Genomic DNA, 26,364 nt, shown 5'->3' on the forward strand with positions numbered 1-26,364 from the left:
ATATGAATTTCTAGTTGTTTTGCAAGTTCCTACTTACTGACCAAAATCTCATTGTAGAATATTTATACAGTAGGTATGCAACCTGCACCTAGTGCTTGATGGACTGACGACAAAGCGGCAGACGAACGGTGCGGAGATCATGGAATGGACACCGCTCACAATTATTTTTCATATATAATTTTGCTAATTATGACTCTAGAACTATTTGTTAAATAGTTACGTTATATTTAACTGCTAAGCATATCTAAGTAAATAAGACTTAAGGACCAAGTATATACATACATATGATTTGAGAGATGAATTTGTTAAGGTATTAATATTTTGTTATAATCGAGAAAGCAATTCAAAATTGATGTTTGCTCATAATAGTGTTTTTTTTTTTTTTTAAATGTTATGCAAATTTTAAGAAATTTCAATAATATAAGTTAAAATCAACTACAACGACGGTCACAAAAATAAGTTTAACTTCCAACATTAATATGTAAGTACTAATTTTAATTTATGAGTTCGTAGTACAGAGTAATTAAGACCCCCGTTTATTGGAGTGCAATTATAATCCTCTCTCATCTTAAAAAGACGTGTATCACAAATCACACGAGAAAATTTCATTATCCAAGTTACACTTGAACTAGATACACAAATTTATTAGAACAAAAAAAAAATAATAGTGATTTTTATAGGGACATTTATAATGCTTAGACTTTAATTGGTAGTGAATATAAATCCTATACTCTTTCATCAATAGTTTCCAACTCCATAGCCATAGGCACCCTTGTCGGAATCTTGTTATTTGGGTTTGTTAGACCAACAGAGGCAAACGGATTCGGCGGCATGGTTAGTTCTTCTCCGGCTTCCAACATTTGAACAACAAACTTCATGGTCGGACGACTCACTGGATGCCACTGGATACACCAAAGTCCGACAAATGCAAGTTTCTTCGCAATTTTAGCATCAGGCTCTTCTTGAATTTTGATCATAAGCTCTCCTTCTTCTAGCATATTATAGATCCACTCGGGATAGTATATTTCATCTGCATTCTCCACTTTCCAGCCACTATTGTATTTCCAACTTCCTTTTACCATTTCAAGCAATAACATCCCAAAACTATAAACATCTGACTTGTAAGATACATTTCCAAAGTTTCTTGAGAACACTTCCGGTGCAATATATCCCTTGGTCCCTCGTGCCGTAGTCATTGACACGATACTCGTGTCCTTAGAACACAATTTCGCAAGACCAAAATCGGCAATTTTTGGAATGAAGTTTCGGTCCAGCAAAATGTTTCGGGGTTTGATATCGAAATGAAGGATCCGTTGATCGCAGCCTTGGTGGAGATACTCAATTCCCTTGGCTATTCCTAAGGCAATCTGCTGCAGTTTCTCCCAGCTTAGCGAGCACTTTTTATTGCTGGCCTTGGATGATAAATACTTCTCTAGTGAACCATTTGATAAGAACTCATAAACAAGAGCTCTTCTTAATCCATCCGCGCAATAACCAACCAAGCGAGCCACATTGACATGGTGGATCCGTCCCATTATTGCAACTTCATTGATGAACTCCACCCGATTTCCTCTTGTGTTATTGTCTAGGACCTTCACTGCTACAAGAATGTCATTGGAAAGCTTCCCTTTAAACACTGTTCCATAAGCTCCTTGTCCTAACTTCTTCTGGAACTTATTTGTGATTCTTTTAATGTCTGCATAGGCATATCTTGATGGCTGAAAAACCCTGTATTCCTCTAGAAACTTCTCAATTCGCAGTCGGTTTTCTGCATCTTTGTCTGAAGGATACGCATAAAGAATTGCGATAACTACCATCATCAGGATAACAAATGAACCTGCTGTTGAACCTGCATAGATTTTATACTAATCTGACTCAACTAGAACCATTGTGGTACTCTGTAGCATAACTACGGATATAATCATCAAAGGCTTAAATAAGTAGACAACTCACCTGCGATCGCTTTTGATTTTTTAGATGGGCCTAGAAATTAAGTCAAAACAAATTAGTCAAGAAACATATTACATACGATCTTCGAAGTTAAAAATTGAAGTGAATAAGAGAGCAGATATTGAAGTGAATAATTTTGTTGTTCTTTAAGGTGAAAGTTAGAAAGCGCTTACCTTTTCTTTGTTGGACTCTATTTTGACATTTGAATTCCTGTCCAGAGCCATTTTCTTTCTTGTGTTGTTCTTCATAATACCATGTCAGTGAAAATGGACCCATGAGTTTGCTCATGTCATTAGGATCAACTGGTGAGCCAAAGTCGTACATCTTGCTACAAGAAACGAACTGCCGGTAGTACTCAATATGGCTATTGGAAAAAACGGGACAAATGCTATGGCTATGCCCACCAGGACGGCAGGGTATCCCTGAAGGAGATGGTTGTGAAGGGCAATTCAGTAGCGTAACGTGAGAGAACCCGTGAGTGAATCGAAAAGGAGAACTTGACAGATTGATGAATTCTAAGCCGGGGTTTTTACGAGACCATTGATCATCTGGGATGTATACTCCAATTTTTTGTGAATGATAATCTATACCAGATACATAAAAATTAATTGGAACAAACGGCAGATGAAGCACCGTCTCGTTCTTACTAGTGCAAAATAGATCAAAGTCAGTGCGGCAATAGCTCTTAGGCTGGCTGTCTCTGAGTCTGAATGGGAATTTAATAGGTGTCAATTGTTTCCCACACCATGATGATTTTGTGCGATCATATTGGCTTGCTACTATGACTTTAACAATATTGACTATGAAGACGAAAAGGTGAAGAGAAGATATGGCCATTTGTGACGAACCGGAAATCTCTGCTATTGCAGACCAGAATTCAGACTGCTTCTTAGGTAGCCTGTCTTTTATGTGTTGTAAATTAATTTAGTTATAAAAACCTTACCCGCATCCATAAAAAATGAAACTAAAGTAAGAAATTTGTGGAAAGAACGGGCTTGAGAATGACTGAAAATTGACTTTTTTTTATTTTTTATTTTTGTTCCAAAACAGATGATGACTTGTGTGGTCATGGCAAGTTGCGTGTAGGATGGATAACAAGTCAGGAGAAACCATCTTTAATAAATGCTCGATTAAGATTCTTCATATAGAAAAGACCAAAAAACTGAAAGTGCCAAGGTGCGACAAGTTTTAATTGCAGTTAACAGTGTAAAGGGTAAAATAAACGCAAGTTCCACATTACTATTAAATAGTTATGAGTACTATCACTTGAGCTTCATATTGCTGAAGTTGTGCGGCAGATAAAGTGCAACCAAATGGAGACGAGCGGAAAAGTACCCTTGTTTTTCCGATTCGTTGCCCACCTAGTTGTTCTGATCATCATACTCCACAAAACAAGCTATGCCGGCCATAATAAGCAAAATTGTCCACCTTCTTCCTGTGGCAACCTCAATCGCATTAGCCACCCTTTCCGTCTTACAACCGATCCTCAAGACTGCGGAGATCAAAGGTACGAGCTCTCATGCGAGAACAACCTTCCCTTCTTATACTTGCGTATGCCTTACACACATGAAATCAGATATTACAAGTTCCATGTACAGGCAATTAATTACGAAAACTCTACAATTAGAGTTGTTGATCCCGATCTTCGGAAGGATGATTGCTCCTCCATCCCTAAAATTTCCATTAGCAAAGACGACATTTTGTTCGAAAATAAATTTGAAACAAAAATCAAGTATAATCGCGTTGCTCATGGTTGTTGGTCGCTGGAGTTCCCGCTCGATTACAATCTTATAGAGACTGTACTATTCTTGGCATGTGAAAAGCCGATGAATAGTTCCCATCTTTATAATTGGATAGACAGAACTCCTCGCGACAATAACAACTCCGCTTCGTCGCAATCCAAAAGGCTATACTCCTACGTTGTTGTCAATGGAAATTTAAGTTTCTCAGATTTGGAAGAATCATGCCGAATAGATGCAATGACTCTGATAAGGAAAGGAAAGAATCTCAACACAAGTTCCTATAGAGGTATCCACAATGAACTTGTTTACGGGTTTGAGCTTTCATGGTTACCGGGCTTGGAAATGGAGAGTTTTATAGACGGATACATTAGGACTTGCTACGTCGATGAAGACTTCAACAAGGTCCGATGCCTCACTCACTGCGGTAAGGCTTCCACTTTTATTTTATTTTTATTAATTAGTAAAGATGCAATATAGAGATCTATTAAATCAAGTAAAAAAGCCAAGTGTTTTTATTTATTCTGATTTGTCTCCAATAGAAAAGGAAACCAACATATAAAAGAGTTCCTGTTTTAATGAAAATTTTCTATATATTCTCGTGAAAAGAAAAATCAGTGACCCTTTGTTTTGTTTGTTTTTTCTTTTTCTTTTTCTTCCTACCTTCCTTCCTTCTACTTCTTCTTCTTCTTCTTCTTCTTCTTCTTGCAATAGGACGTTTCCACGTGCCAGTAAGAGGATTCCTTGGTAAGATCATTTATCCATAGCGTGAACTTTCATTGAGAATCATGATCTAACACTACTTTGCTCAGAGAAGATGATGACTTGAGAAAGCAAAGGCTTTAATTTAGACTACTTTTCATAATTTCAATTTATGGGTCTTTATGAAAAACAATAAAATAAAAGAAAAATACCTAAACAACTCCATGTGTTTTGCATAAATATCCTTTTCACTTCTTTTATTATTCAAATGCACAAAACATTATATGTGTCTGTAAATGAGTGCTTGTAAAATAAGTAACAAAATACCCCTGGAGAAATTAAATTTTTGAAAATACCAAAATTACTATTTTCTATATATATTAAATTATTTTAAATATGACTTAACTATGAATTAAATGAAAAATTTTTAAATGTTCAAACAAATATTTTCAATCAAACAAATATTTTAATTATTTTAAAGTTATTTAATATAAGTTGGGAAGGATAATCTTGAAATTTTAAAAATTTTAATTGCTTCGTGGACTTTTTTTAGATTTATTTTATAAACACAAGGGGTCTTTTAGACATTTGCATAATGAGATAAAAAAGTAGTATTTAGGCAAAACATAAAAAGCGTTTTCGTGTTTTTCCTAAAATAAAAGAAAAGTTGTTTTCAGAGTAATTTGCATCACATGGAAAGAGAAAGTAAGGAGTAATTCTTTTCCTATTTAATAATGTGATTACTTACGAAATAAATAATGAAGATTTAGTGGATTTAGTGGGCCCCTGTCACAGGGTCGAATTTTCAGCGGAATATTTTCGCCCTATGATGGCGCTAAGTCACCAAGACAAAGCCAGCCACTCAAACCTTGCTCACTCACTAAGTATTCAGAACCGATCCCAACACTTAGAATAACAAGAACAAGCAAACTCACACAAGGTAACACAAAGAAACACAAAGCAACACAGCATATAAGAGAAACTCCCAACCTTTTATTAATCCACACATAAAAGGAATACAAGTCTGCTGCAGGGATCACACAAGCTCAAAACGTGTCCTCTGCCTTTCTCAACTTAGCTATTTATAGCCGGAATATGGTTGACAACCCCAGCCACCTAGGTTTAGTTGGCTCACCAACTCCCGCCAAGTGTTCCCACACTTGGGCGCATACCAAACCCCCTAACACGTCCCCCTGCATGCGATAGCATCACTCAGGCCTATCTCAAAGCCACTAACTCGGTTTGACCCAGTCTGCCATGTTTCTCGGTCATGGGCAGCAAGTCCCTCTGTTGGGCACGCCACCTGGCACACGCGCGCCCTATGATCTCATGCACCCAGTGATCCACTCCCCCATGTTCCTCAATCATGGGCAGCAAGTCCCTCTGTTGGTCATGCCACCTGGCACACGCGCGTCCCCACAATCTCGCGCACCCGCTGATCCAGTCCCACGGATCTCGCGCATGCTTAGCAGTTGTGCCGCGCCACAATGTCCACACAACCGTAAATCTAGCACCAGCACCAAGGGTCCATGCCTGCGCCCAGTCAGCACGCCATGTGGCCCACCTGCGCCTATTTCAGCCTTTGTCTGAATCAACCCGCCCAGGTTTACCAGTGTGTGCAGCCTGCCTTTCACGCATGTGCTGGCTCCTGCCAGCGCGCACTGCCTGTGCAGTCTTGCCTATGTGCGCGCGCTGCCTCTTGCCAGCATGCATTGTCTGTGCGCTACGCCAGCGCTATGCTCCCCTTGGCATGACACTCACTTGGTCCACACTCGCGCGCGGACCATAGCCAATCTAGAAGGGTCTGACAAACCCACCCCCGCCGAATGAAAGCCGACTTCCCCGTCGGCTAAGTTGACTTAACCATGTGCTCTAACACACTTTTTCCCATACTCCTTAAAGCCTCCCGCATCCCTCAAGCGAGTAACACCACGAGGCTTCCAAATACCTTCACCAACCCACCTCTCAAACGCTGCCGTCCGTCGCATGCCGCTTGAAGTTGATGAAGTTTTCCCGCCACCAAGGCTACATCTCCATGATTGTGAGAGCCCCCACCCTCACAACCTGACTCTCCGAGTCATCGTCTCCCTCTGAAGACTCCACAACAATGGCATTCAACTGCTGCCTCTTGGGACACTTTCTTGCCCTATGTGGCCCATCACAAATGAAGCACCCCTGCTTCGCCACCTTCTCAGGTTCCTTCCCCTTAGAACCCAGTTGTGTGCCACTAGATTTTTGCCCCATCACAGAAGATTGAAGTTTACCTGCCCTACTGCCTCTGTCCTCGCTCCTTGCCTTCGTCTCGTTGGCAAGAGGAGGCCCATAATCCACCAAACTGTCTGCTACCGCCATGGCAGAAGCCAACTCCTTGACCCCCAGCCTGTTTAACTCGACTTGTGCCCAAGGTTGCAACCCCGATATGAAGTTGAACAACTTGTCCTCCTCAGACATGTTATGAATGTCTAGCATCAACGAACTAAATTCCGTCACATAGGAGCGCACCGTATCCGTATGCCTTAGTTTCTTCAAGGCATCCCTCGCAAGTTAACTAGCATTCAACGGTAGGAAGTGAATCTTTAACTCCTTTTTCAACGCACTCCATGTCTCAATCCGTTGTCACCCAACATTGACATCATCTTGGACATGAGTTCGCCACCACAGCTTGTTGTCTCCAGCAAGATACATGCTCGTCATGGTCACTTGCTCATGTTCGGGAATATGAGTAGCTTGGAAGTATTGCTCCCCATCCCACAAGAAGTTCTCTAACTCCTTTGCATTCCTAGCTCCCTTGAAAGGAATTGGTTCTGGTACTCTGATTTTGGGGTTAGTTCCCTCCCTGCTCTTTGACACCATGGCCACTGCCAATTTGACCAGAGATACCTCCATCTCGAGTCTAGTAACACTCTCCGTCACCTTGTCCACCATAGACACAAGGTCGCCTCGCAAAGTGTCCATCTGCTCGATGTGACTTTTGAGCCTGTCCCCAATAGACTCTTGGATGCTCCTCAAATCCGCCTCTTGCAACTCCACCCGTGCTGCAAGTGATATGGATTCATCCTCTTGGGGAGACCCAATAATCTCCTCTAGCCGTGCTACCTTTTCTTTGAGTTCAGCGATGCCACCACCCGCCATCGGATGTTCTTCTTTGTCTGTTCTCGAACGAAGTTTCGAATGCCAATCACCACATCCTCCCTCGAACGCGGCTCTGATACCAAACTGTCACAGGGTCAAATTTTCAGCGGAATATTTTCGCCCTATGATGGCGCTAAGTCACCAAGACAAAGCCAGCCACTCAAACCTTGCTCGCTCACTAAGTATTCAGAACCAATCCCAACACTTAGAAAAAAAGAACAAGCAAACTCACAAAAGGCAACACAAAGAAACACAAAGCAACACAACATATACGAAAAACTCCCAACCTTTTATTAATCCACACATAAAAGGAATACAAGTCTGCTGCAGGGATCACACAAGCTCAAAATGTGTCCTCTGCCTTTCTCAACTTAGCTATTTATAGCCGGAATATGGCTGACAACCCTAGCCACCTAGGTTTAGTTGGCTCACCAACTCCCGCCAAGTGTCCCCACACTCGTAAATCTCGCACCAGCACCAAGGGTCCATGCCTGTGCCCAGTCAGCACGCCATGTGGCCTACCTGCGCCTATTTCAGCCCTTGTCTGAATCAACCCACCGAGGTTTACCTGTGCGTGCAGCCTGCCTTGCGCGCGTGCGCTGCCTCTTGCCAGCGCGCACTGCCTGTGCAGTCTTGCCTATGTGCGCGCGCTGCCTCCTGCCAGCGCGCACTATCTGTGCACTATGCCAGTGCCATGCCTCCCCTTGGCATGACACTCACTTGGTCCACACTCGCGCGCGGACCATAGCCAATCTAGAAGGGTGTGACAGCCCCACACAATATAGGAAATGAGAAAAAAAAATGTCAATCCTTGCGTCTCTTTTAGTATTGATTCCTTGTCAAAGGGAATGAATGCTAGATTTACTTACCCAGTCTTAATGAATTACTATACGAATAATGATTACTAAGTTGGGTAAAAGGGCATTTTAGTGATTATATTAATAACAAAGAAAGGGAATGGCATTGTTTCCCATTACACTATCTAATAGTAAAGTAATACTAGAAAGGGAATGAATGACCCTTAATTCTACTACTTTATTTTTCTTTCTAATCCAATTACGTTTCCCATTACATTCTTTTATGGTTTCATGAATGCACCTTAATTTTGAAAGACTTAAAAAAGAAACACAATATCACGCGTCCACATTCGTATATGTATGTATATAATTCTTTCAATAGTTTTTTTTGAACAAATTGTTCATAATTGTTTTCGTAAATTTACAGAGATACTAATACCACCGAGAATCATGGCTGCCATGCTTGTGATTTCCTATTTGATATACAAGTGGAAAAGGCGGCATCTATCGGTATATGACGGCATAGAGGAATTTCTCCATAGCTATAGTGATTTGATACCTGTAAGATACTCTTCATGGGACATTAGAAAGATGTCCGGGGGCTTCAAGGATAAATTAGGCGAGGGAGGCTTTGGGTCTGTATACAAGGGAAACCTTTCTAATGGTCGCCTCGTAGCAATAAAAGTGTTGGCCGGTAAATCCAAGGCAAACGGGCAAGACTTCATCAATGAGGTTTCTACTATCGGAAGGATTCACCATGTCAACGTCGTGCAGCTAATCGGTTTCTATGTTGAGGGATCAAAGCGAGCTCTTATTTACGAATTCATGCCTAATGGATCTCTAGACAAGTACATTTTCCCAAAATCAGGAATAACTAATTATTCCTTAGATTCCAAGAAAATATTTGAGATTTCACTCGGCATTGCTCGTGGAATTGAGTATCTTCATCGAGGATGTAACATGCGAATTCTGCATTTTGATATTAAGCCTCACAACATTCTCTTGGATGAGAACTTTATTCCCAAGATTTCAGATTTTGGACTCGCAAAAATGTGCCCACTAGAAGATAGTCTAGTGTCTTTAACTGCGGCAAGAGGAACATTCGGATACATTGCTCCAGAGTTATTTTACAAAAACATTGGAGGAGTCTCTTACAAAGCTGATGTCTATAGTTTCGGAATGTTGTTAATGGAAATAGCAAATAAAAGAAAAAATTTAAATGCAAATGCTGAGGATTCAAGCCAAATTTACTTTCCTTCATGGATATATGATCAATTTAGTAAAGGAAAAGACATGGAAGTGGCGGACGCAACAGAGGAGGAATCAAGAACAACAAAGAAGATGATCATAGTAGCATTGTGGTGCATACAATTGAAGCCTTGTGATCGTCCTTCAATGAACAGAGTCATAGAAATGCTCGAAGTCGAACTTGAATCCCTACAAATGCCGCCAAAGCCTTACCTATATCCGCAAGAGGAAGAACAAGAGAGGCACAACGTTGAGGATGCTGCGGACAAATCATCTTCATCAACATTATCATAATAGAATTCTAAAGAGCCGAGTTTGGTCTCAAATGCCCATTAAGAAAAGTAGGTAAGAACCCTATCTATTAATGCATGATATAATCCTCTGTAGTTTCAGCAAAATAATAATTATAATAATAATAATTTTTAGTCCTCTGTATATTTAATTTGCTTAGTCGATACTTATGATTTACATCTAATATTGATTAATCATATATACAAATTACAATCGTTTCAGGTCTTCCGCAATATCTTCTTTAGCAAATTGGTGTATCATGAAAGCCAGGTAGAGAGCGTTGCTACAAGAATTGGCTCTTGATTTTATACGTATCAACAAAATGTCAATTTATGCTACAAGAATTGGTCCATGATTTTATTACGTATCAACAACTTTTCAATAGATTGACTTTATGTTGGAATGGGTCATGTATGGGTACCTGCTCCTAAAAGAGCGGATATGGTGGATACTATATGGGGAGTGGGGGCAGGTATGGGGTTAATTCTAATCCCCGAATCGGGAATGTTACGTACTTTTATTTTATATTACATATACAAAAATCCTAAAATTTATGTATAATAACTAATAATAATAAAGAAAAGGGAAACTACCAAAAAGAAAAAGAGAAATAATCCTTTTAAATTATAATATTTTTCTATTATAAATAACAAATTTTTATTAGACATTAATGAGTATGCTACTAAATTTTATAATTAATTTAATGATGTTTGCATTGAGTTTTTTCTTTCTGGGTAAGGTATGGGAATAGTTCCCTCAATAAGGATTTCTCGACCCCGATCCTACTTAAAATTAGAAGGGTATGAAGGCAAGTATGGGGGATAAAATAAGAGTAGGGTATGGGGGTGGGGGGAGTATTCCAGCCCTCCTCGTCTTGCCCGATTCTCATCCCTATACATACCTTATTTTTTTTTTCTTTTTGTTTTTACTTTCTCCAAGTTTTCTCTCAGATATTTAAGTTTTACCCCATACGTTTAGTATTTTTTTTTTTCCTTAAGTTTCTGGTCCACTAAATGAGAAACTATTAATAATGGCAGATACATTTCACGTGTCATGACCGAGAAATTTATCGAAATTATTGTATAGGATAATATTTCTTAAAATCCTTTGTATCATTAATATAAATATTTTCATGATAACTATTTGTTGATATAAGTATGAAATAGCAAGTTATAAGTTAAAGTTCATAAATTTCTGAACTACGATGCAGTTACCGATTTTTGGACTGTATTTAAGAAAGAAGTATGGAATGTTGTGTAAAGCCCACAAGTGGGTAAACACATGAATGATAAGTTTAAGAAATAGAAACGAATTGAAAGACATCAATTATAAGGTTTTCAAAACGATCGGAATGAAAAACGGATGAAAAAGGGGTTCGGAAGGCCGAACCAAGAAAATTAGGGTTTCGACTGATTTGAGTTGACCAATTCAAAATTTTTTGACCAAGAGTTGACCAAAACATCACTCTTGAAAAGTTAGTCAATAATGGTCAAGGTTGACTAAGTTGACCAACTGTTCGAAAAACGCATATAAAACGTGTACCGGATAGGAATTAAACTGAACCAAAATAGGATAATTATTAAATGATCAATGGTTGAGATTAAAAGTGAAAAATTAGAAGGTGGCCGGCCAAGACTTAATGGAGAAGAAAATGAAAGATATTTTTGGGATATTTTGTGGAATTTTGCACAAAGGTCCTTGGAAAAGTCAAAATTGCATTTTTGGCTTTTGCTTTAGGTAATGGTCGGTTCGTTAAAGGCATATTATGTGAGAAATGGTTATTTCTCATGCATAAGAACAGAGAGCATCAGCCAAGAGAGAAAGAGGAAAAAAAAAATTCCAAAGTGAAGGAGAAACGAGATTTAAGCAGAAATTGTCGAATCTACCGAGGAATAGCAACACCGAAGCTTGTTCTTCACTCTCTAAGGTGAGATTTACAATTTTTCCTCTCATTTCTTCACTATGGCTGCACGTGGAGGTTGTAGAAAGCATGAGGAAAATTTCACTTAAGTATGGTGGTTAGTCTTTAATGGTTAAGGAACTTAAAATGGATGAATCAATGATAGATTCTAGGTTATTTGATCTTTGTTTCTATCAATTTTTGGTATGGAGAAAATTTATGGAAATATGAGGAAACCCTAGAAATTGTTGTGTAATTGAAAGAGAAAGTATGTGAATGGTGTTTGGTGGTGGAAACAACAGATAAAATAAGCTAAGGTTAGCTCGGGAAACATGCAGAAATAGGCGGAACTCTGCCGGAATTTAGTTTGAGTAATTTGAAGTAAAACCGGGTCTCAAGAGGAAAAAAGGATTAAAGTGTGAAAGGGAAGGTGTTTTGATAATCGGTGAGGTATAGAAATCAAACACAACGAGAATTCAAAGTTTTGGACTGAAACTGAAAATTTGGCCATGATTGAGGAAAGTGCACGGTTTTAGTGCAAATTCTTGAGATAAGAAATATTTTGGGATAGAATACCAAACATAAGGATTGTAGACCTTTCCGAAGTGAATTTTAATGTAATTATTGATCTTAGATTTTGAATCTAACGATCAAAAAATTTATGCAATAGGATCGATTAACGATTGAAGTCGGAAAGCGTCAAGTGAGACAACGGACGCGTCGTTAGCGAAACTTGGGTAAGTACAATAGTTTCTCTATGGCTATATCACAAACAAGCTTATTTTTCTATGTTGCACAAAAATTGTGCATATGCTAGAATTTTGAATGTTAGATACAATGTGAATGTTAGATAGATACAATGTTTAGTTTGTATCGATGTTAAGTCAATGTCAAGTTACGAGAAAGAGTTAAACTTTAACGAAAACTTAATCTCATGATAAATTGCTCAATAATGCACAAATTCATAAGATTTAACTAAAGTTACCATTTCAATGAGAAAATTGATAAACGATAAGAGACCAAACATCCTGTTTGTACCAGCCTTCGAAGGAAAGGTTAATATGAGACTATGAAAGAAATAAAACTGTGATTGAGTTGGATTGGTTAGCTACCCCACTCCTCACTAGTTATGCGCGCTATGGTACAACAGGACATGGCCCATAAGAAGTAAAAGACAAGAAAATGAAACACAGAACCATTCCATATAAAGGTACGGTATCTGTAAAGAAGAATGAAAAGAACATAAATGATACATGTTTTAGTAGTACAGAATGTATTAGGATTTATGACATGAATGCATATATGGGTATGCATAATTATGGCATCTATTATGACCTATTGATATTTGCTGAACGAAAGCTCATTAAGTTTGTTCGTGCTGTAGGAAGCTCGGGTAAGGCACCGGCTCCCTGAAACTTGTTGCGGGGCATGTAGAGAGGATGTAGCAGCGGAATGTGGGCAAGTGGGTTGTGGATGTATCATGTATTTAGGAACGCTGCGGAACTTTATGTGTAAAATGAGATAGTGTTTTATGAATATAGATGACTTATGTAACAAAAGAACAGTTCATGAGACAATGAGGTTATGTATAGCAACCTCTAGTCATAAGGTATGGTTAATGTAACAGAATGCTAAAAAATATCATGAGAATGCTACAACATTTCATGAATAGTTAAAACAGAATGCTAAAGCATTTCACGAGAATGCTACAACATTTCACGAGAATGCTACAGCATTTCATGAATAATTGAAAACAGAATGCTACAGTATTTCATGAGAATGCTACATCATTTCATGAATAGTTGAAAACAGAATGCTACAACATTTCCCGAATAGTTGAAACAGAATGTTGCAGCATTTTACGAATGAAAATAGAATGCTAGCCGCTACAGCATTTAAACGTACATGGTAAAAAAAAAAAAATCGGCCTGAATTTTTATGAGGTTATAACTAGTGAGTAGTAGAGGTTAAGAAATGTTAAGTATGAACATAGGATGATGATCAAAAGTTAGGGCCGTCACATTATGTCTCCAAAAACAGCCCTAATGTATCATTCTAAAATTATCAAAGACACATTGTACACAGAGTACTAAAATATAATTTTTCCTATTACAAACTTTTAAAATTAAAATAAGAACACATTAAAAATAAACATTCTTATGTTTTTTGATAAGATTTTGTAAAAATAAATGACAACCCTTTGCGACATCCACTAAGAAATAATATCTACCCTTTAATGACAGGTTATCACCTTTTAGAGTTCCAGGTGACGATCATTGAAGATACATTGAAGATCTGAAATCAGATTTTCCTGAAGATTTGGTATTCAAGATTTAAATCCTGTTTGCATAATTTGTGTCCAATTTTACACTCAAAAGAAAAATGACAGAAACAGAATTTTAAGAATGTTAGTATATAATAAATAGTAAATTGTGAGTGTGTAAATAGTGAATCTTTCTTTTATTTTATTTCAGTATATATAATAATATGTAGATACGTGAAGGTGGTGTGCCTTACGTGAAAAAAAAAAAAAAAAAAAAAAAAAAGAGAATTGCTATATGAGTTTTTGTGGTTTAAACGTTTTATTTTTCCATTATAAAACCTGGGCCGCAAAACAGTTTTCGGAGCCTAATTCTTACGGACTTGGATCCTCTGTCCAAAAAAGGCTATCTCAAACCGACTTTCCATGTACTTTTTCCCTCTCTCTCTCTCTTTATTTCCCTCTGAAACGTCTGGAAATGGATGATAATCTACTCAACCCTTTGTGACCCTTTTCTCTGTGATAATCTAATTAACACATAAATGTGAAACTAAAAGCAAATGATTTCATACTTTCAGTCCGATGAACTCCTCTCTCCTACGCCCAAGATGATTCGAGATTCAAAAATTTTTATTCAAAAAAATAGGGGAAGTATGCTCTTGGCAGGAGGAGAAAACGGAAAATAAGAGAAAACGAAAAGGCCAAGAGGAGAGAGAAGACAACAGACGGAGTTAAACTCTCCTACATTGAATGACATGGCTTGTTTTGATTCGTGGACATGGTTTAGGACAGTTTTTTTTTTTTTTTTTTTTTTTTTTTGGACAGAGGATCCAAGTCCAATGGCTTCGAGAGAATCTTTTTTATTGTGTTCTTCGGGAGATGAAACTGTCTTTCTTTGGGAGAATAAGTTTAATTTACTTTTTACTGTTTATAATTTGTATCTCGTTTTAACCATACTTCTATGAATAGGGAAATTAGTTTAATTTACTTTTACGTTTATCAAGATAAGCATATGCTGTTGAAGTTTTGGGAAAATGCTACCATAAATTATTGCTGGTAATCAAAATTATCATCTCAGAAACCAAATTGATCTTACGTTTCAAGCATAAGAAGCTCTAAGAGAATGTTCAGAACTAGAGTATATTGATAAAAACAAAGAAACACATAAAGTACATAAACTAGGTGCTAGAATATTAGACTAGTGGATAATTAGATGGAGCTAGATTTTAGCTTCAATTTTTTCTGTAAACTCACAAATTGAAAATTTTTTCATATCTTTTAACATCATGAATCTCTTGGGATATATATATATATATATATAAGGCTTTTGAGGCCTTTTGTAGGCATTCAAATTATTTTTCAGCATGATCTCTGTCACTTTTTTCATCTACTAGGTTTGAGTCTTTTACACCATAATGCTACTAGGTTCATCTTTTTCTTCTTTTTTTCCCCCTTTTTTTCTTCCGGTTCCTCTTCAAAAGCACCATCTATTTCAATCCCCTTTCTTTTCCATGTTGGAAAGAAATTTCGCTTTCAATTCTCCACATATGCGTTTACACTTTTCCTTCTATTTTCCATTTCAATCAACAACATTCGAAAGCTATAGAAATCAGCTTTATAGAGGATCTCTCCAATGTTTCTGTAAAACAATTCTGGATTTTTGAACTTGTCTGCTCTTGAAATGAGATTCTCTTTGCAGCCCTAATAAGTAATACAATTCAAACCAGTATACCAAAACAGAGCCATAGTAGACCTTTGTGTAAATTTATGGACCATGATTTGGATGTATTCTCACAGTTCTTGGTTTCTTGAGATTTTTTATCTTTTGAATGTTCTTTTTCGGTTCTTGCAAGAGATATTGAACAAAATTTTTGACTATTAATAAAGATTTATTTATTTAAGCAAACTGAAAGTCTGAGACTGTCATTCTAAATCTTTAGGTCATGCATGTAATGTGAAGAACATGCGGAAGACAAGAATCTAAAGATGATAGTCTAAATCTTATGATCCACAATCGAGTGAATAAAGTTGGGCGCTTTATTCATGTTAAGATTGTTATGTTATCTACTTCCTAACGGAGACGGCTTGTCTTGGTCGTCGGAGGTAGAACTGTATTGGTGGAGACATTGATATAGTTTTTAATGGTGAAATCTATATTGGATCAGACCAAAGTTAAATTGTTTTAATTAATAATTCTGTTTGAATAAAACAATTCACTTTTGACGAATTATATGTTGTCATCTTAATACTGAGATGGATGATGAACCCGTATGCTTGAGTTGTATCCTTTAATGTACTAAAGGGAGACATCCTGACATTATGTAAAGGTACGCTTGCCGGTACATTGGGGGTATGACTCGTGTATGCGTAGATTCGTTATTCATAGATAGTGGAATCCATAGCTCCTCTAAAGAGTCAATGATATCCTCTTATGCATTATCAATGGATTGGAAAATACGAGCGCGCGGCCAGTAGACTACTTTGTGTTATCTAATGGTTTACTGTTTGTAATGGTATGAATAGTATTTTTCTGATGGTATGATAATGGAACATGAGATAAATGTAATCGGGAAAGTAAAACGGAACTTGACCTCAAGTCGATTATGGATATCCTATGGGGATGATACACTAATATATTGAGTCATGGACTAGAGCTAATCAGAGCTTTGTAAATACGCTATATAAATCGAGAGTGCAGCTCTAGGCTTTTAGTGGAATAGCGCTAGAGTTTTATAATCATGAGACAGACTTGTTGGTTTACAAGTAGCGTTGTGATTATAGGAGCTTGATCTATATATGTCCATTGGGTCCCTTTGCTAACTCACATAATTTCTTGTAACGATACTGCATATTTCCTACACATTGGTAACTTGTGTTATTTCCGTAAAAGAAGTTCAAAGTTAATTCATGGGTGATTTATTGGGTGAATTAATTGATAAATTATTTCTAGATAAATTGGTTGAATTATTGTTTTAAGAGTTGTTTAATATGGGAAGACTATTATATGACTGTTTCGATCAAGCAATTTCTCTATTGGGTTGCTTGAATCAAAACTGAGGCTCTATGCAAGTTTCCCGTGTTGAAAAAACTTGGAAAACAACTTTCGTCAGTGTAGATAGGTCGACCGGTTGGGTAGACCGGTCACAGGTCGACCGGTCCGGTCGACCGGTTCATGAAGGACAGGTCGACCGGTGAGTTATAACGTCTCTGTCACCGGTCAACCGGTTGTAACGTAAAATGCATGCTGACGTGGCAAAATTGACTCTGGATGCGATTATAACTTTAGGAAACCTAATTATTATGGAAGTATGACTTCCTAAACACTATAAATAGCCTATTAAGTCACATTACTCATTAGATCACTTGAGAGACTTTTTGGAGGCTATTGATATAAGATTTCTAAGAGGAAAAATTGTTTAATTCTCAAGAACAATTTTTTCTTTGGCTCTCTTGTGATTGGAAGGAGATCAATGATACCAAGAGGAGATTGAACGACGTGTGCCCACCTGCACTCCGATCATGGAAACGAGAATAGCAAAGAAGACCAGTTGGTTAAGGCTCTTCTGGTTGCTGTTTGGAACGCTTTGATCTGTCAGACGTGCAGTTTCGTAAATCTCAAAATGTATGATTTAGATCTTTAGTATTTATGTTATATAGCATCATGAACATGTTCTTGATTGGCTTTGGCATTGATTTAAATTTTTAAAATTCCGCTGTGCACTCGATGCCATTATTATCCAACACACCCTTGCCGATTTTGAACTCCGCAGATGTGAATTGGGAGATGGCTGCAAATGAATAGAATCAGTTCATTAGTACTTAGTTCAAATAAGATGAAATTCATATGCTTGGAAATTGATGTGTTGGAAGGATTTTTTTAGTATATTGTATCCATTATATTGTGAGGAACTGAACCAGGGGAGTTAATTAGCTTGTGTAGGTTTAAGAAAGATAGAAAACAGTTAAAGGCAGTAGTTGGTGTTAGGTAAAAACCGATAACAAAGACAAAAATTACCCCCATCTTGGCCCGCCCTTGAAGCGGAATTCCTTTTGCAGCCTTGGTTGTTAGTAGAATTATTCTGCTGAACTTCAGGGGAAATGCTACTATAAATAATTGCTGATAAAAAAATTATCATCCCAGAAGCAAATTTAACTTGTTTTTCAAGCATAGGAAGGTCTAAGAGAATTTCAAACTTAAAGACTTAGAATCAAAGTATATTGATAAATACAAAGAAAAGCATAAAGTACATAACGAATAGCTAGAATATTAAGCTAGTGAATAAAATGGAGCTGATGGATTTTAGCCTTCTCCTATAAACTAAGAAATAGAAAAATTTTTAAATCTTTTGACATGCATTTCAGATAATTATCGCTAGACTTCTCGTCAAATAGTGTTGATGACCATGTTTCTAATATCTCTAAAATGCCATCTGCATCATGATTCTTTGGAGACAGATGCAAGGCTTTGGTGCACCGCAGGCACGGCAAAAACTCGTCCCGGCCCAGAACTGTTTAATGTGTTCATGATATTCCCTCTATTCACCATTTCGATTAACAATACTCCCAAACAATAGACATTAGCTTTGTTGGAGACACCTTCAAGTGTTCCACAATGTTTTTGTAAAACAATTATGGATCTATGTCGCCAATGGTTCCTCTTGCTGCAGTCGTGATCTGATTCAATATTTTTTATATATGAAAGTTTTAAAATCTCATTCCAATGCGTTTAGATTTCATATCCAAACAACTAGTTGCAATCTCTAATCTCATTTAAAAGAAAAACAACTAAATTTTAGATCAGAGGCTGTAAAACATAATCATTGTCTTCTACATAAACGATGAGAGAAGAAAACTAGCATCAAAGAAATGAAAAACATTACAACTAGATTGGCACTCAAATCCATTCATATCTAGTACTAAACCTCCTACTCTAAACTTATCAAACGAAGGAAATCAAATGAAACGAAGTTCTGAGTTACTGCCCGAAGGCTACAAGCAATAAGCCAAAGAGAATAACAACTCCAAATAACTGAAACATACCATAAGTACTATTCCTACAATACATTGTATCATTTAAATTGCATTTGAGATTAAACTAGCGTCAGTGGAGTCCTCTTCTGGTGATGAAGAGCATGTTGCATTTGCTGTCTCCCTCTCATCGTCTGATCTATTGTGGTTCTCTTGTGGATATAGGCAAGGCTTTGGAGGCATTTGTAGGTGATCAACATCGGTTTCCAGCATTTCTATGACTAATCTCATGGAAGGGCGATCGCAAGGCCTCATCTGGATACACCATAATGCAACTATTACCATCTTTTTTATCATCTTCAATTCCTCTTCCGCGGCATCTTCTATGATCTCTAAGTCCTTCCCCTGGCTAAATTGGTCATAAATCCAAAAAGGAAAATAAGTTGCACTTGAATCCTCCCCCACATACCCATTTTTCCTTCTATTTGCCATTTCCATCAACAACATTCCAAAACTATAGACATCAGCTTTATGAGAGATTCCTCCAATGTTTCTGTAAAACAACTCAGGAGCCATGTATCCAATAGTTCCTCTTTCAGTAGTTAAGGACTCTATGCAATTGTCTAATGGACATGGTGTCGCTAGTCCGAAACCAGAAATCTTTGGAATAAAATTCTCATCCAGTAGAATGTTGTGAGGTTTGATATCAAAATGTAGAATTTGCATGTCACAACCTCGATGAAGATACTCGATACCACGAGCGATTCCATGTGAGATCTCAAATATTTTCTCAAAACTCAAAGAGCAATTTGTTCCTTCTCTTAAGAAGATATATTTCTCGAGAGATCCATTAAGCATAAAGTCATATACAAGAGCGCGCTTTGAACCCTCAACACAAAAACCGATTAGTCTCACCATGTTAATATGGTGAATCCTACCAATGGTTGCGACTTCGTTGACAAAGTCCTGTCCACTATCTTTCAATTTGCCCAACATTTTAATTGCTACGAAACCGCCGCTGCGAAGTTTGCCTTTAAACACAGAGCCAAAGCCTCCTTCACCTAGTTTAGTCTTGAAGCCTTCCGTCATCTTTCTAACCTCCGAGTATGCATATCTTATAGGCATTAGGTTATTATGACTCTGGAGAAATTCTTCAATGCCCTTGTTTATTGATAAGTTTCGCCTTCTCCACTTATAGATGACAAGGCCAATCAGAAAGGAGATCCCAGCAATCGTTCTTGGTGTTAGTATTGTCAGTAGTGTCACTACAGCTGTAAATTAAATTAGGAAAATATTTATTCTTTTTCCAAGAAAACCTAAAGTACTGTAAATACTAACACAATAAAAATAGAAAATATGTTCATCATACATTGCATTTCCATGCTATACCAGTTGTCTCCAAATTTTCTCCCCATTTCTTCTATTAGCAATCCAACTGGAAAAATTAATACAGAAGATGATGAGCCATAAGTTTTCGTTTGTTTTTGTTTTTTGTTTTAACCCGAAATCTAACATATAGTATCATATTATCTGGCCCTTTGGGGATTCTCATATATATAGTTCATATCAGCTAGTTCCGATTTCGGAGAAAGTGATTTATGTTGTGAAAATTTACTAGCAACATTATTTGTTGAGGCAATTCATGGTAAAACCACATGTTGGGCGCGTATAAATAAGATATTGTGTTTTCCTTACGCATATTTAATTTCTAATAATATACAAAAGTACACTATTGGATTTACTCTAGTCACAAGATAAACATCATTTTGTTCTACATATAGCCAAAACCTATAACAGCAATCTATAATCATATAAACAACATTTATAATTTTATATTTTTAAGGCTTATTTTGCCAGGGATGTTCATGTTGACTGTCTTGTTGAGTAGTTGGCGATTCTTTTACCTTTCAGCGTTTTCCACCTAAGTTAAGACCATTTTCAATAAAAATGCTGATCTAATTGTATATTTAACATTAAAAAAAATATGATATGGTATGTTATGTTTATTTTTGCTCTAATGTATAATGCTATTTAAAATGTTAAATCTATCTTTTTTTCATAATCACAATTAATCTTTTAAAAGTTGTAAAAGTGAACATTTATTTTTAAAATAATTGGAAAATGAAAAAGTTGTAATGATTATATAAAAAAGTAAACATTTTAATCAATAACAATCAAATGTCAAATTTCCCATATGCTATGCTTAGAGCATCTCTAAGGAAACTATCTAAATTGTAGTTAAATTTTAGCTAATTAGAAAGCTATTTTAGCTAGTAATTTTTGGGTGATACACTCCAACCACACTCTTTATTTTAGCTAAGCATAGATTATATTAATATTTCTTGAGTTTAAAAATATAAATAACTTTATTGAATTTATAAAGAACCTTTGCACTTGTTATGGTTTGAAAGAATAAAATAATGAAAAAAATTAAATGTTTAGCCCCTTCTTGCTAGTTTCTAAAATAGCTAACCATTTAGCTAATGGTTAGAGTGGAGAAAAGCTAAATTCTAGCATGAAATAACATGAAATAACTAGCATGGTTGGAGATGTTCTAGTGGGAAATTTATCACTATAGCATATGAGAAATTTGGCACAACATATAGCAGTGCATTAGATAATGTTTTTACACTCAAATATTAAATTTATAATTAATACATCAATTATTGTACTAAGTTTTATTAAATTTAAGCGTTTTTGTTTAGATTTTTTTGGATTTTTTTATTACTACTATCTCTCTCTTTTTTTTTTTCTTCTTATTTTGAGAATCTTTTGCGTTTATTTTGTTTTATGTTAATAATATTGGGTGAGGCCTCAGTACGGGATAAGATGTTTCTAGTACGCAGGTGACAGCATGATGGTTGGAATTTGTTAAGTCTACTTTGATACTCTTTGTCTTCTCTTTGCATTTAAAAAAATAATAATAAGAATTAAAAATCTATAGTTTGTTTCCTTCTTTTCATGTCTCTCTAATTAACGTCATGTGTAAAAGAAAAGGTCTTACTTGTCCCTTGGTATGCAGCGGCGATATATTCTGGAATATGTAAGCATTTCCACGAGGAGTCGCCTAGGGAAAAAAGAAAGAGAAAACTGAGCAAATTTAAAGTATACTTAAGAAATAACATGGAGTGATGAGATTGAGTACGGGAGTATTCTCACATGTATCACCAATTTTGTAGCCAATCTTTGTCAGAGTTTCTTCAAACCCTGCATGACGCACAATAAGTAAATACATGTGTGTATATATGTATTATTTAATAAAGCAAAAAAAAAAAAAGTCTTGTAGGAAAAAATGAGAAAAATGGGGGAAAGTTATTACAACACTACAAGAAAAAAAGAGCGGTAGCGGCAAAATTATTGACCGTAAATGAAACAGTTATATTCACACGGTAAACTACTATTTATTTCAAATAATTTTAAAATTTACTATTTATTTAATTTATTTTAAAAAATATGCTATTTATGACATTCTCCTTTTATTTTATTTGGTTTTTTTAAGGGCCCGCACCTTTTATTAATGAAATAGGAAAATACAAATTGTTCAAAGAGAAAAAAAAGAAAAAAGAAAAAATGTAAGGGAAAATATTATGTGCTGCGGAATGATTCAGTGATCATAAGTATTAAGTAGTTTTGGAAATCCTTACAATCTCTAATTTTTCTGCCAATCTTTGCCAGTGTTTCTTCAAACCAAGCATGACACACAATAAGGAAATACATGTATATATATGTATTATTTATATATATGTATATGTGTATAAAGCAAAAGAAAGTCTATTAGGAAAGGGAAAAGTTATTACAACACTACAAGAAAATAGGGCTTTAGCAGCAATCTAGTGATCATAAGTATTAAGTATCGAAGAAAAAGGGCTAGCAGCAATCTTGCTTACTATGTGCTGCGGAATGATTCAGTGATCATAAGTATTAAGTAGATTTAGAAATCCTTACAATTTATTGATCGGGAGCAACTTGTACAGTGAACCTGGTTGGAAGTTTCATCCACGTAGCAAGGACCACATGTATCTTCTTCCGCGAAAGCGTAGACCCAAGAAAGCTCAAAGCCATAGACAAGCTCATTGTGGATATCTTTGTAGGAAGTGATCTTCTTCTTCCCTTGTGGCGGTGGTGATACGAAAGCCGAGTAGTAAACTTGGCAGGACTCTTCCAAATCAGAGAACTTGAAGCCATTAGTATACACCACATAAGAGTAATTATTGCCTTTATTTTCTGGGAACAAAGAAGAGCTGTTTATGCAAGCAGCCGTGTCTATATAAGGACTCACTGCAGGTTTCTTACAGCTCAAGAACAATATGCGCTCCGAAATATGTAGAACACTAGAGTTTTCAAAACTAATTTCTGTTTCAAAAGGATATGTATCTTCTTCAGCGAAATATGTAATTGAAGGGAATGACGAGCAGTGATCATCCTGTTGGACATCGCGCAACGCGACTCTAATCGATTGCCTTCACGTAGCATGGTCTGGCATAACCAGGCATTGTAGTAATGTTGTTATCGCAAGAGAGCTTATAAAGTGGATCCCCACAGTTTTGAGGATCGGTTGTAAGTCGGAAAGGGAAGGTTATATTAGGGATATTACCACAGGAAGAAGAACAATTGCGAAGAGGCTTTTCTGAAGAAGAAGAAGATGAGATAGGACTGGTTTCATGGAATATGGTGATGATCATAATCAGAACAACATTAAGGACAAGGCGTCTAATAGGGATTTCCATTGACATAGGAGAGAGAAATATTTGAGCTTTGTATTGCCACAATGCAAATGCATAAATAATTCACATATGTATATATGTTTGGTAAATCAAGGTAAACAATCGGATGAAAGAGAAGAGTGAAGATTTTATTTATTTTATTTTTAAAGAAAATAAAGTTGTAGGCAGTTCATAGGGGAGAAAACTGAAGAAAAAATGTGGAGGTATAAATTGACCCAGGAGTCAACCATATTCTTATCCATTCAAAAGTGGGGAGACTTTTAAGAAGAAAACTTGTTACTAACTTTCGTGAAGAGTCAATACATTTTTAATCTATTTTTTAACTAAATAATATTAATGAATAATTTGAAAAATAGGCATTAAGTTACTTGATCACTCTTTTTCTTTCCTCTATATATCATACCAGACAAGATTAACAAAAACTAAAAAAAAAGTCCTTTTTTTCTCACTTAGTGTTGGCCTTTGCATGCCCGGCCCCAAAATTTCCCTATAAATACCCCCCATCCCCCCCACATTTTTCTCACTCAAACTCTCTCAATCTCTCTCAATCTCTCTCAATTTCTCTCAATCTCTCTCACAATTTTTTTAAAAACTATCACATTATCCTAAAGCTCTCTCTCTCTCAAATTCATCTTATTTTTTTTATAATGGATCCTTTTGGTTATAGTGGTATTCCCGTTGATGCCCAACACAATGTAGAAGAAGGGCAATTTCCCACTAATGAGTTTGTTATGCAGGAATCTACTAATCGGAGCCATGGTGGACGTACTGGAGGTCGTAGTCGCAATAGTGGGCGTGGAGAAGCAGCGAGTGCGACTGCGTCTGCGTCTGCATCGGCAAGGGTTGCAACCTCCAGGAGGAAATGCAAGCGTACCTCGACAGTTTGGGATCACTTTGACATAATTGACGAGGTGGATAATGAAGGTAACACTAAACATATAGCTCAGTGTAAATATTGTTTATCTAAATTACAAGGCAATACTATTCACGACACCGCACACTTGAGACGACACTCCGAAAAGTGTCTTCAAAAGCTTAGCCAATCTAGCGGACTCGAACTCCGCCAAACACAATTATCTTTTGATCACGCAACCGGTGGTCTAACCACTTAGAAATACGATCCGCAAGTAGATCGTATGGAAGTTGCGCGAATGATAGCTGCTTTAGATCAACCACTTAGTTTTGTAGAGCATCCTAATTGGCAATGATATATTAAGGTTGTACACAATCCTAATGCACAGTTCACTTCAAAAACTACTCTTAGGAAAGATTTATTAAAATTATTTAAAAAAGAAAAAGATGCATTAATAAACCTTTTACACTCGACTAGCGGGTGCGTTGCGTTAACGGCAGATATTTGGTCTGCCATTGCCAATAAAGATTATTTAGCTGTAACCGGACATTACTTTAAAGGATTTGATTTAGATAAGAGAATATTAGGTTTTAAATGTGTTTTAGGATCACATAGCACGGATTTAATATATAACACAATTTTAAATGTAATTGATGAATTTAGTTTAAGAGATAAAGTAATGGCTATAACATTAGATAATGCTAGTGCCAATACAAAAGCAATTGAATTTTTTGAAAATGATTTAAGTCTATTCGGTGACGGTACTATTTTCCACCAACGTTGTGCATGTCATGTAATCAATTTAATAGTTAAATCCGGTTTAAAAGAAATGGGTAATCACATTAAAAGAATTAGAGATAGTCTTGCATGGATTCAAGGTAGTAACCAAAGACAAGAAGATTGGTTTAGGTTCTTACAAGCATTAAATATACCTCCTAGAGCATTAGCGTTAGATATGCCTATAAGATGGAACTCAACTTATATTATGCTTCAACAATGCATCCCTTATAAGAATGCTATAACAAACTATATGTGTGCAAAATTAGGAGTAGGACATATAGATGAATTTGATTGGCAAATTGCCGAAGTTTTGTATCAATTTTTAGGTAGGTTTCATGAAGTTACTCTAAAACTTAGTGGAACATACTACCCAACATCACCTTTAGCTTTAGGAGAACTTTTAAGAATTAGTATTTTATTTCACGAATATAGGGAGGACCCAATCTTAGGAGTTCCTATTCAGTCTATGGAAAAAAAATTTAAAAAATATTGGTCTAAGTTGCCTTTGTTATATGGTTTAGGTACAATTTTTGATCCTAGATTAAAATTAGACGGATTAGAAAGTGGTTTAGAAAACTTAGGTGAATTTTTAGGCATCACTTGTACGGACCAATTTTCAATAATAAAGGCAAAAATATATGAGATCTATAGTAAATATGAGATTAGGTTTAGAAGCACAAACTCTAGAGTACAGGAACCGCAACAACAAGATGAAAACCCACATTCATTCTTAAATGTTTTCAGGTTAAAGAAGAAGAAGAAGACAACTCAAACGGAAGCTCTGAGTGGAAGTGGATCTTCATCAACAAGTGGCAGTGGCGGCAGCAGCTTCAATGAGCTTATGGCATACCTCAGTGAAGGCTTAGTAGTCGGCAATGTAGCAGAATCATTTGACTTATTTCAATGGTGGAGGGCACGGGCATTAACTTGGCCAATCCTAACTCGATTGGTAATGGATATATTTTCGATCCCAGTCTCCACTATTTCATCCGAACAAGCCTTCAGTACGACAGGAAGAAT

The 26,364-nt window shown here is 36.5% G+C and overlaps 3 protein-coding genes and 1 pseudogene across 4 annotated transcripts; 1 reads left to right on the forward strand and 3 right to left on the reverse strand.

The window, feature by feature from the left end:
- Positions 1–539: 539 nt before the first annotated feature.
- LOC21397190 (rust resistance kinase Lr10) lies at positions 540–2,820 on the reverse strand. The gene is made up of 3 exons (XM_024167916.1): positions 2,124–2,820; positions 1,954–1,983; positions 540–1,849 (listed from the first exon to the last, which is right to left on the reverse strand). Exons 1-3 carry the CDS (start codon positions 2,785–2,787, stop codon positions 726–728), a joined length of 1,818 nt encoding a protein of 605 aa, XP_024023684.1. The 5' UTR covers positions 2,788–2,820; the 3' UTR covers positions 540–725.
- A 315-nt stretch (positions 2,821–3,135) lies between these two features.
- Positions 3,136–10,250, forward strand: LOC21397191 (rust resistance kinase Lr10). Of its 2 annotated transcripts, none has more exons than XR_002902511.1 (4): positions 3,136–4,116; positions 4,404–4,436; positions 8,748–9,913; positions 10,082–10,250. XR_002902511.1 is itself a non-coding variant. In XM_010101699.2 (4 exons), the coding sequence occupies exons 1-3, from the start codon at positions 3,264–3,266 to the stop codon at positions 9,860–9,862; spliced, it is 2,001 nt and encodes a 666-aa protein (XP_010100001.2). In that variant the 5' UTR covers positions 3,136–3,263; the 3' UTR covers positions 9,863–9,909; positions 10,082–10,250. The 2 variants fall into 2 exon arrangements, 1 of the variants encoding a protein (XP_010100001.2); XM_010101699.2 differs by having other exon boundaries at positions 8,748–9,909.
- Positions 10,251–19,035: 8,785 nt separating this feature from the next.
- Positions 19,036–23,003, reverse strand: LOC21397193 (rust resistance kinase Lr10). The gene is made up of 5 exons (XM_024167917.1): positions 22,933–23,003; positions 22,147–22,194; positions 21,992–22,054; positions 20,357–20,422; positions 19,036–20,258 (listed from the first exon to the last, which is right to left on the reverse strand). The coding sequence occupies exons 4-5, from the start codon at positions 20,400–20,402 to the stop codon at positions 19,093–19,095; spliced, it is 1,212 nt and encodes a 403-aa protein (XP_024023685.1). The 5' UTR covers positions 20,403–20,422; positions 21,992–22,054; positions 22,147–22,194; positions 22,933–23,003; the 3' UTR covers positions 19,036–19,092.
- On the reverse strand, positions 22,818–23,742 carry LOC112092259 (annotated as a pseudogene).
- Between the last annotated feature and the right edge of the window lie 2,622 nt (positions 23,743–26,364).

This window comes from Morus notabilis, unplaced genomic scaffold (assembly GCF_000414095.1).
Source record: "Morus notabilis unplaced genomic scaffold, ASM41409v2 Scaffold148, whole genome shotgun sequence".
NCBI classification, from domain to species: domain Eukaryota; kingdom Viridiplantae; phylum Streptophyta; class Magnoliopsida; order Rosales; family Moraceae; genus Morus; species Morus notabilis.

Coding starts and splice junctions, on each gene's coding strand:
- LOC21397191 (XM_010101699.2), top strand. CDS start 3,264: ATGGAGACGAGCGGAAAAGTACCCTTGTTTTTCCGATTCGTTGCCCAC. Junction 4,117..4,403: donor CCGATGCCTCACTCACTGCG/GTAAGGCTTCCA, acceptor TTCTTGCAATAG/GACGTTTCCACGTGCCAGTA. Junction 4,437..8,747: donor GCCAGTAAGAGGATTCCTTG/GTAAGATCATTT, acceptor GTAAATTTACAG/AGATACTAATACCACCGAGA.
- LOC21397190 (XM_024167916.1), bottom strand. CDS start 2,787: ATGGCCATATCTTCTCTTCACCTTTTCGTCTTCATAGTCAATATTGTT. Junction 1,984..2,123: donor TAGAGTCCAACAAAGAAAAG/GTAAGCGCTTTC, acceptor CTTAATTTCTAG/GCCCATCTAAAAAATCAAAA. Junction 1,850..1,953: donor AAAATCAAAAGCGATCGCAG/GTGAGTTGTCTA, acceptor AAATCTATGCAG/GTTCAACAGCAGGTTCATTT.
- LOC21397193 (XM_024167917.1), bottom strand. CDS start 20,402: ATGGGGAGAAAATTTGGAGACAACTGGTATAGCATGGAAATGCAAT. Junction 20,259..20,356: donor GTATAGCATGGAAATGCAAT/GTATGATGAACA, acceptor TTTAATTTACAG/CTGTAGTGACACTACTGACA.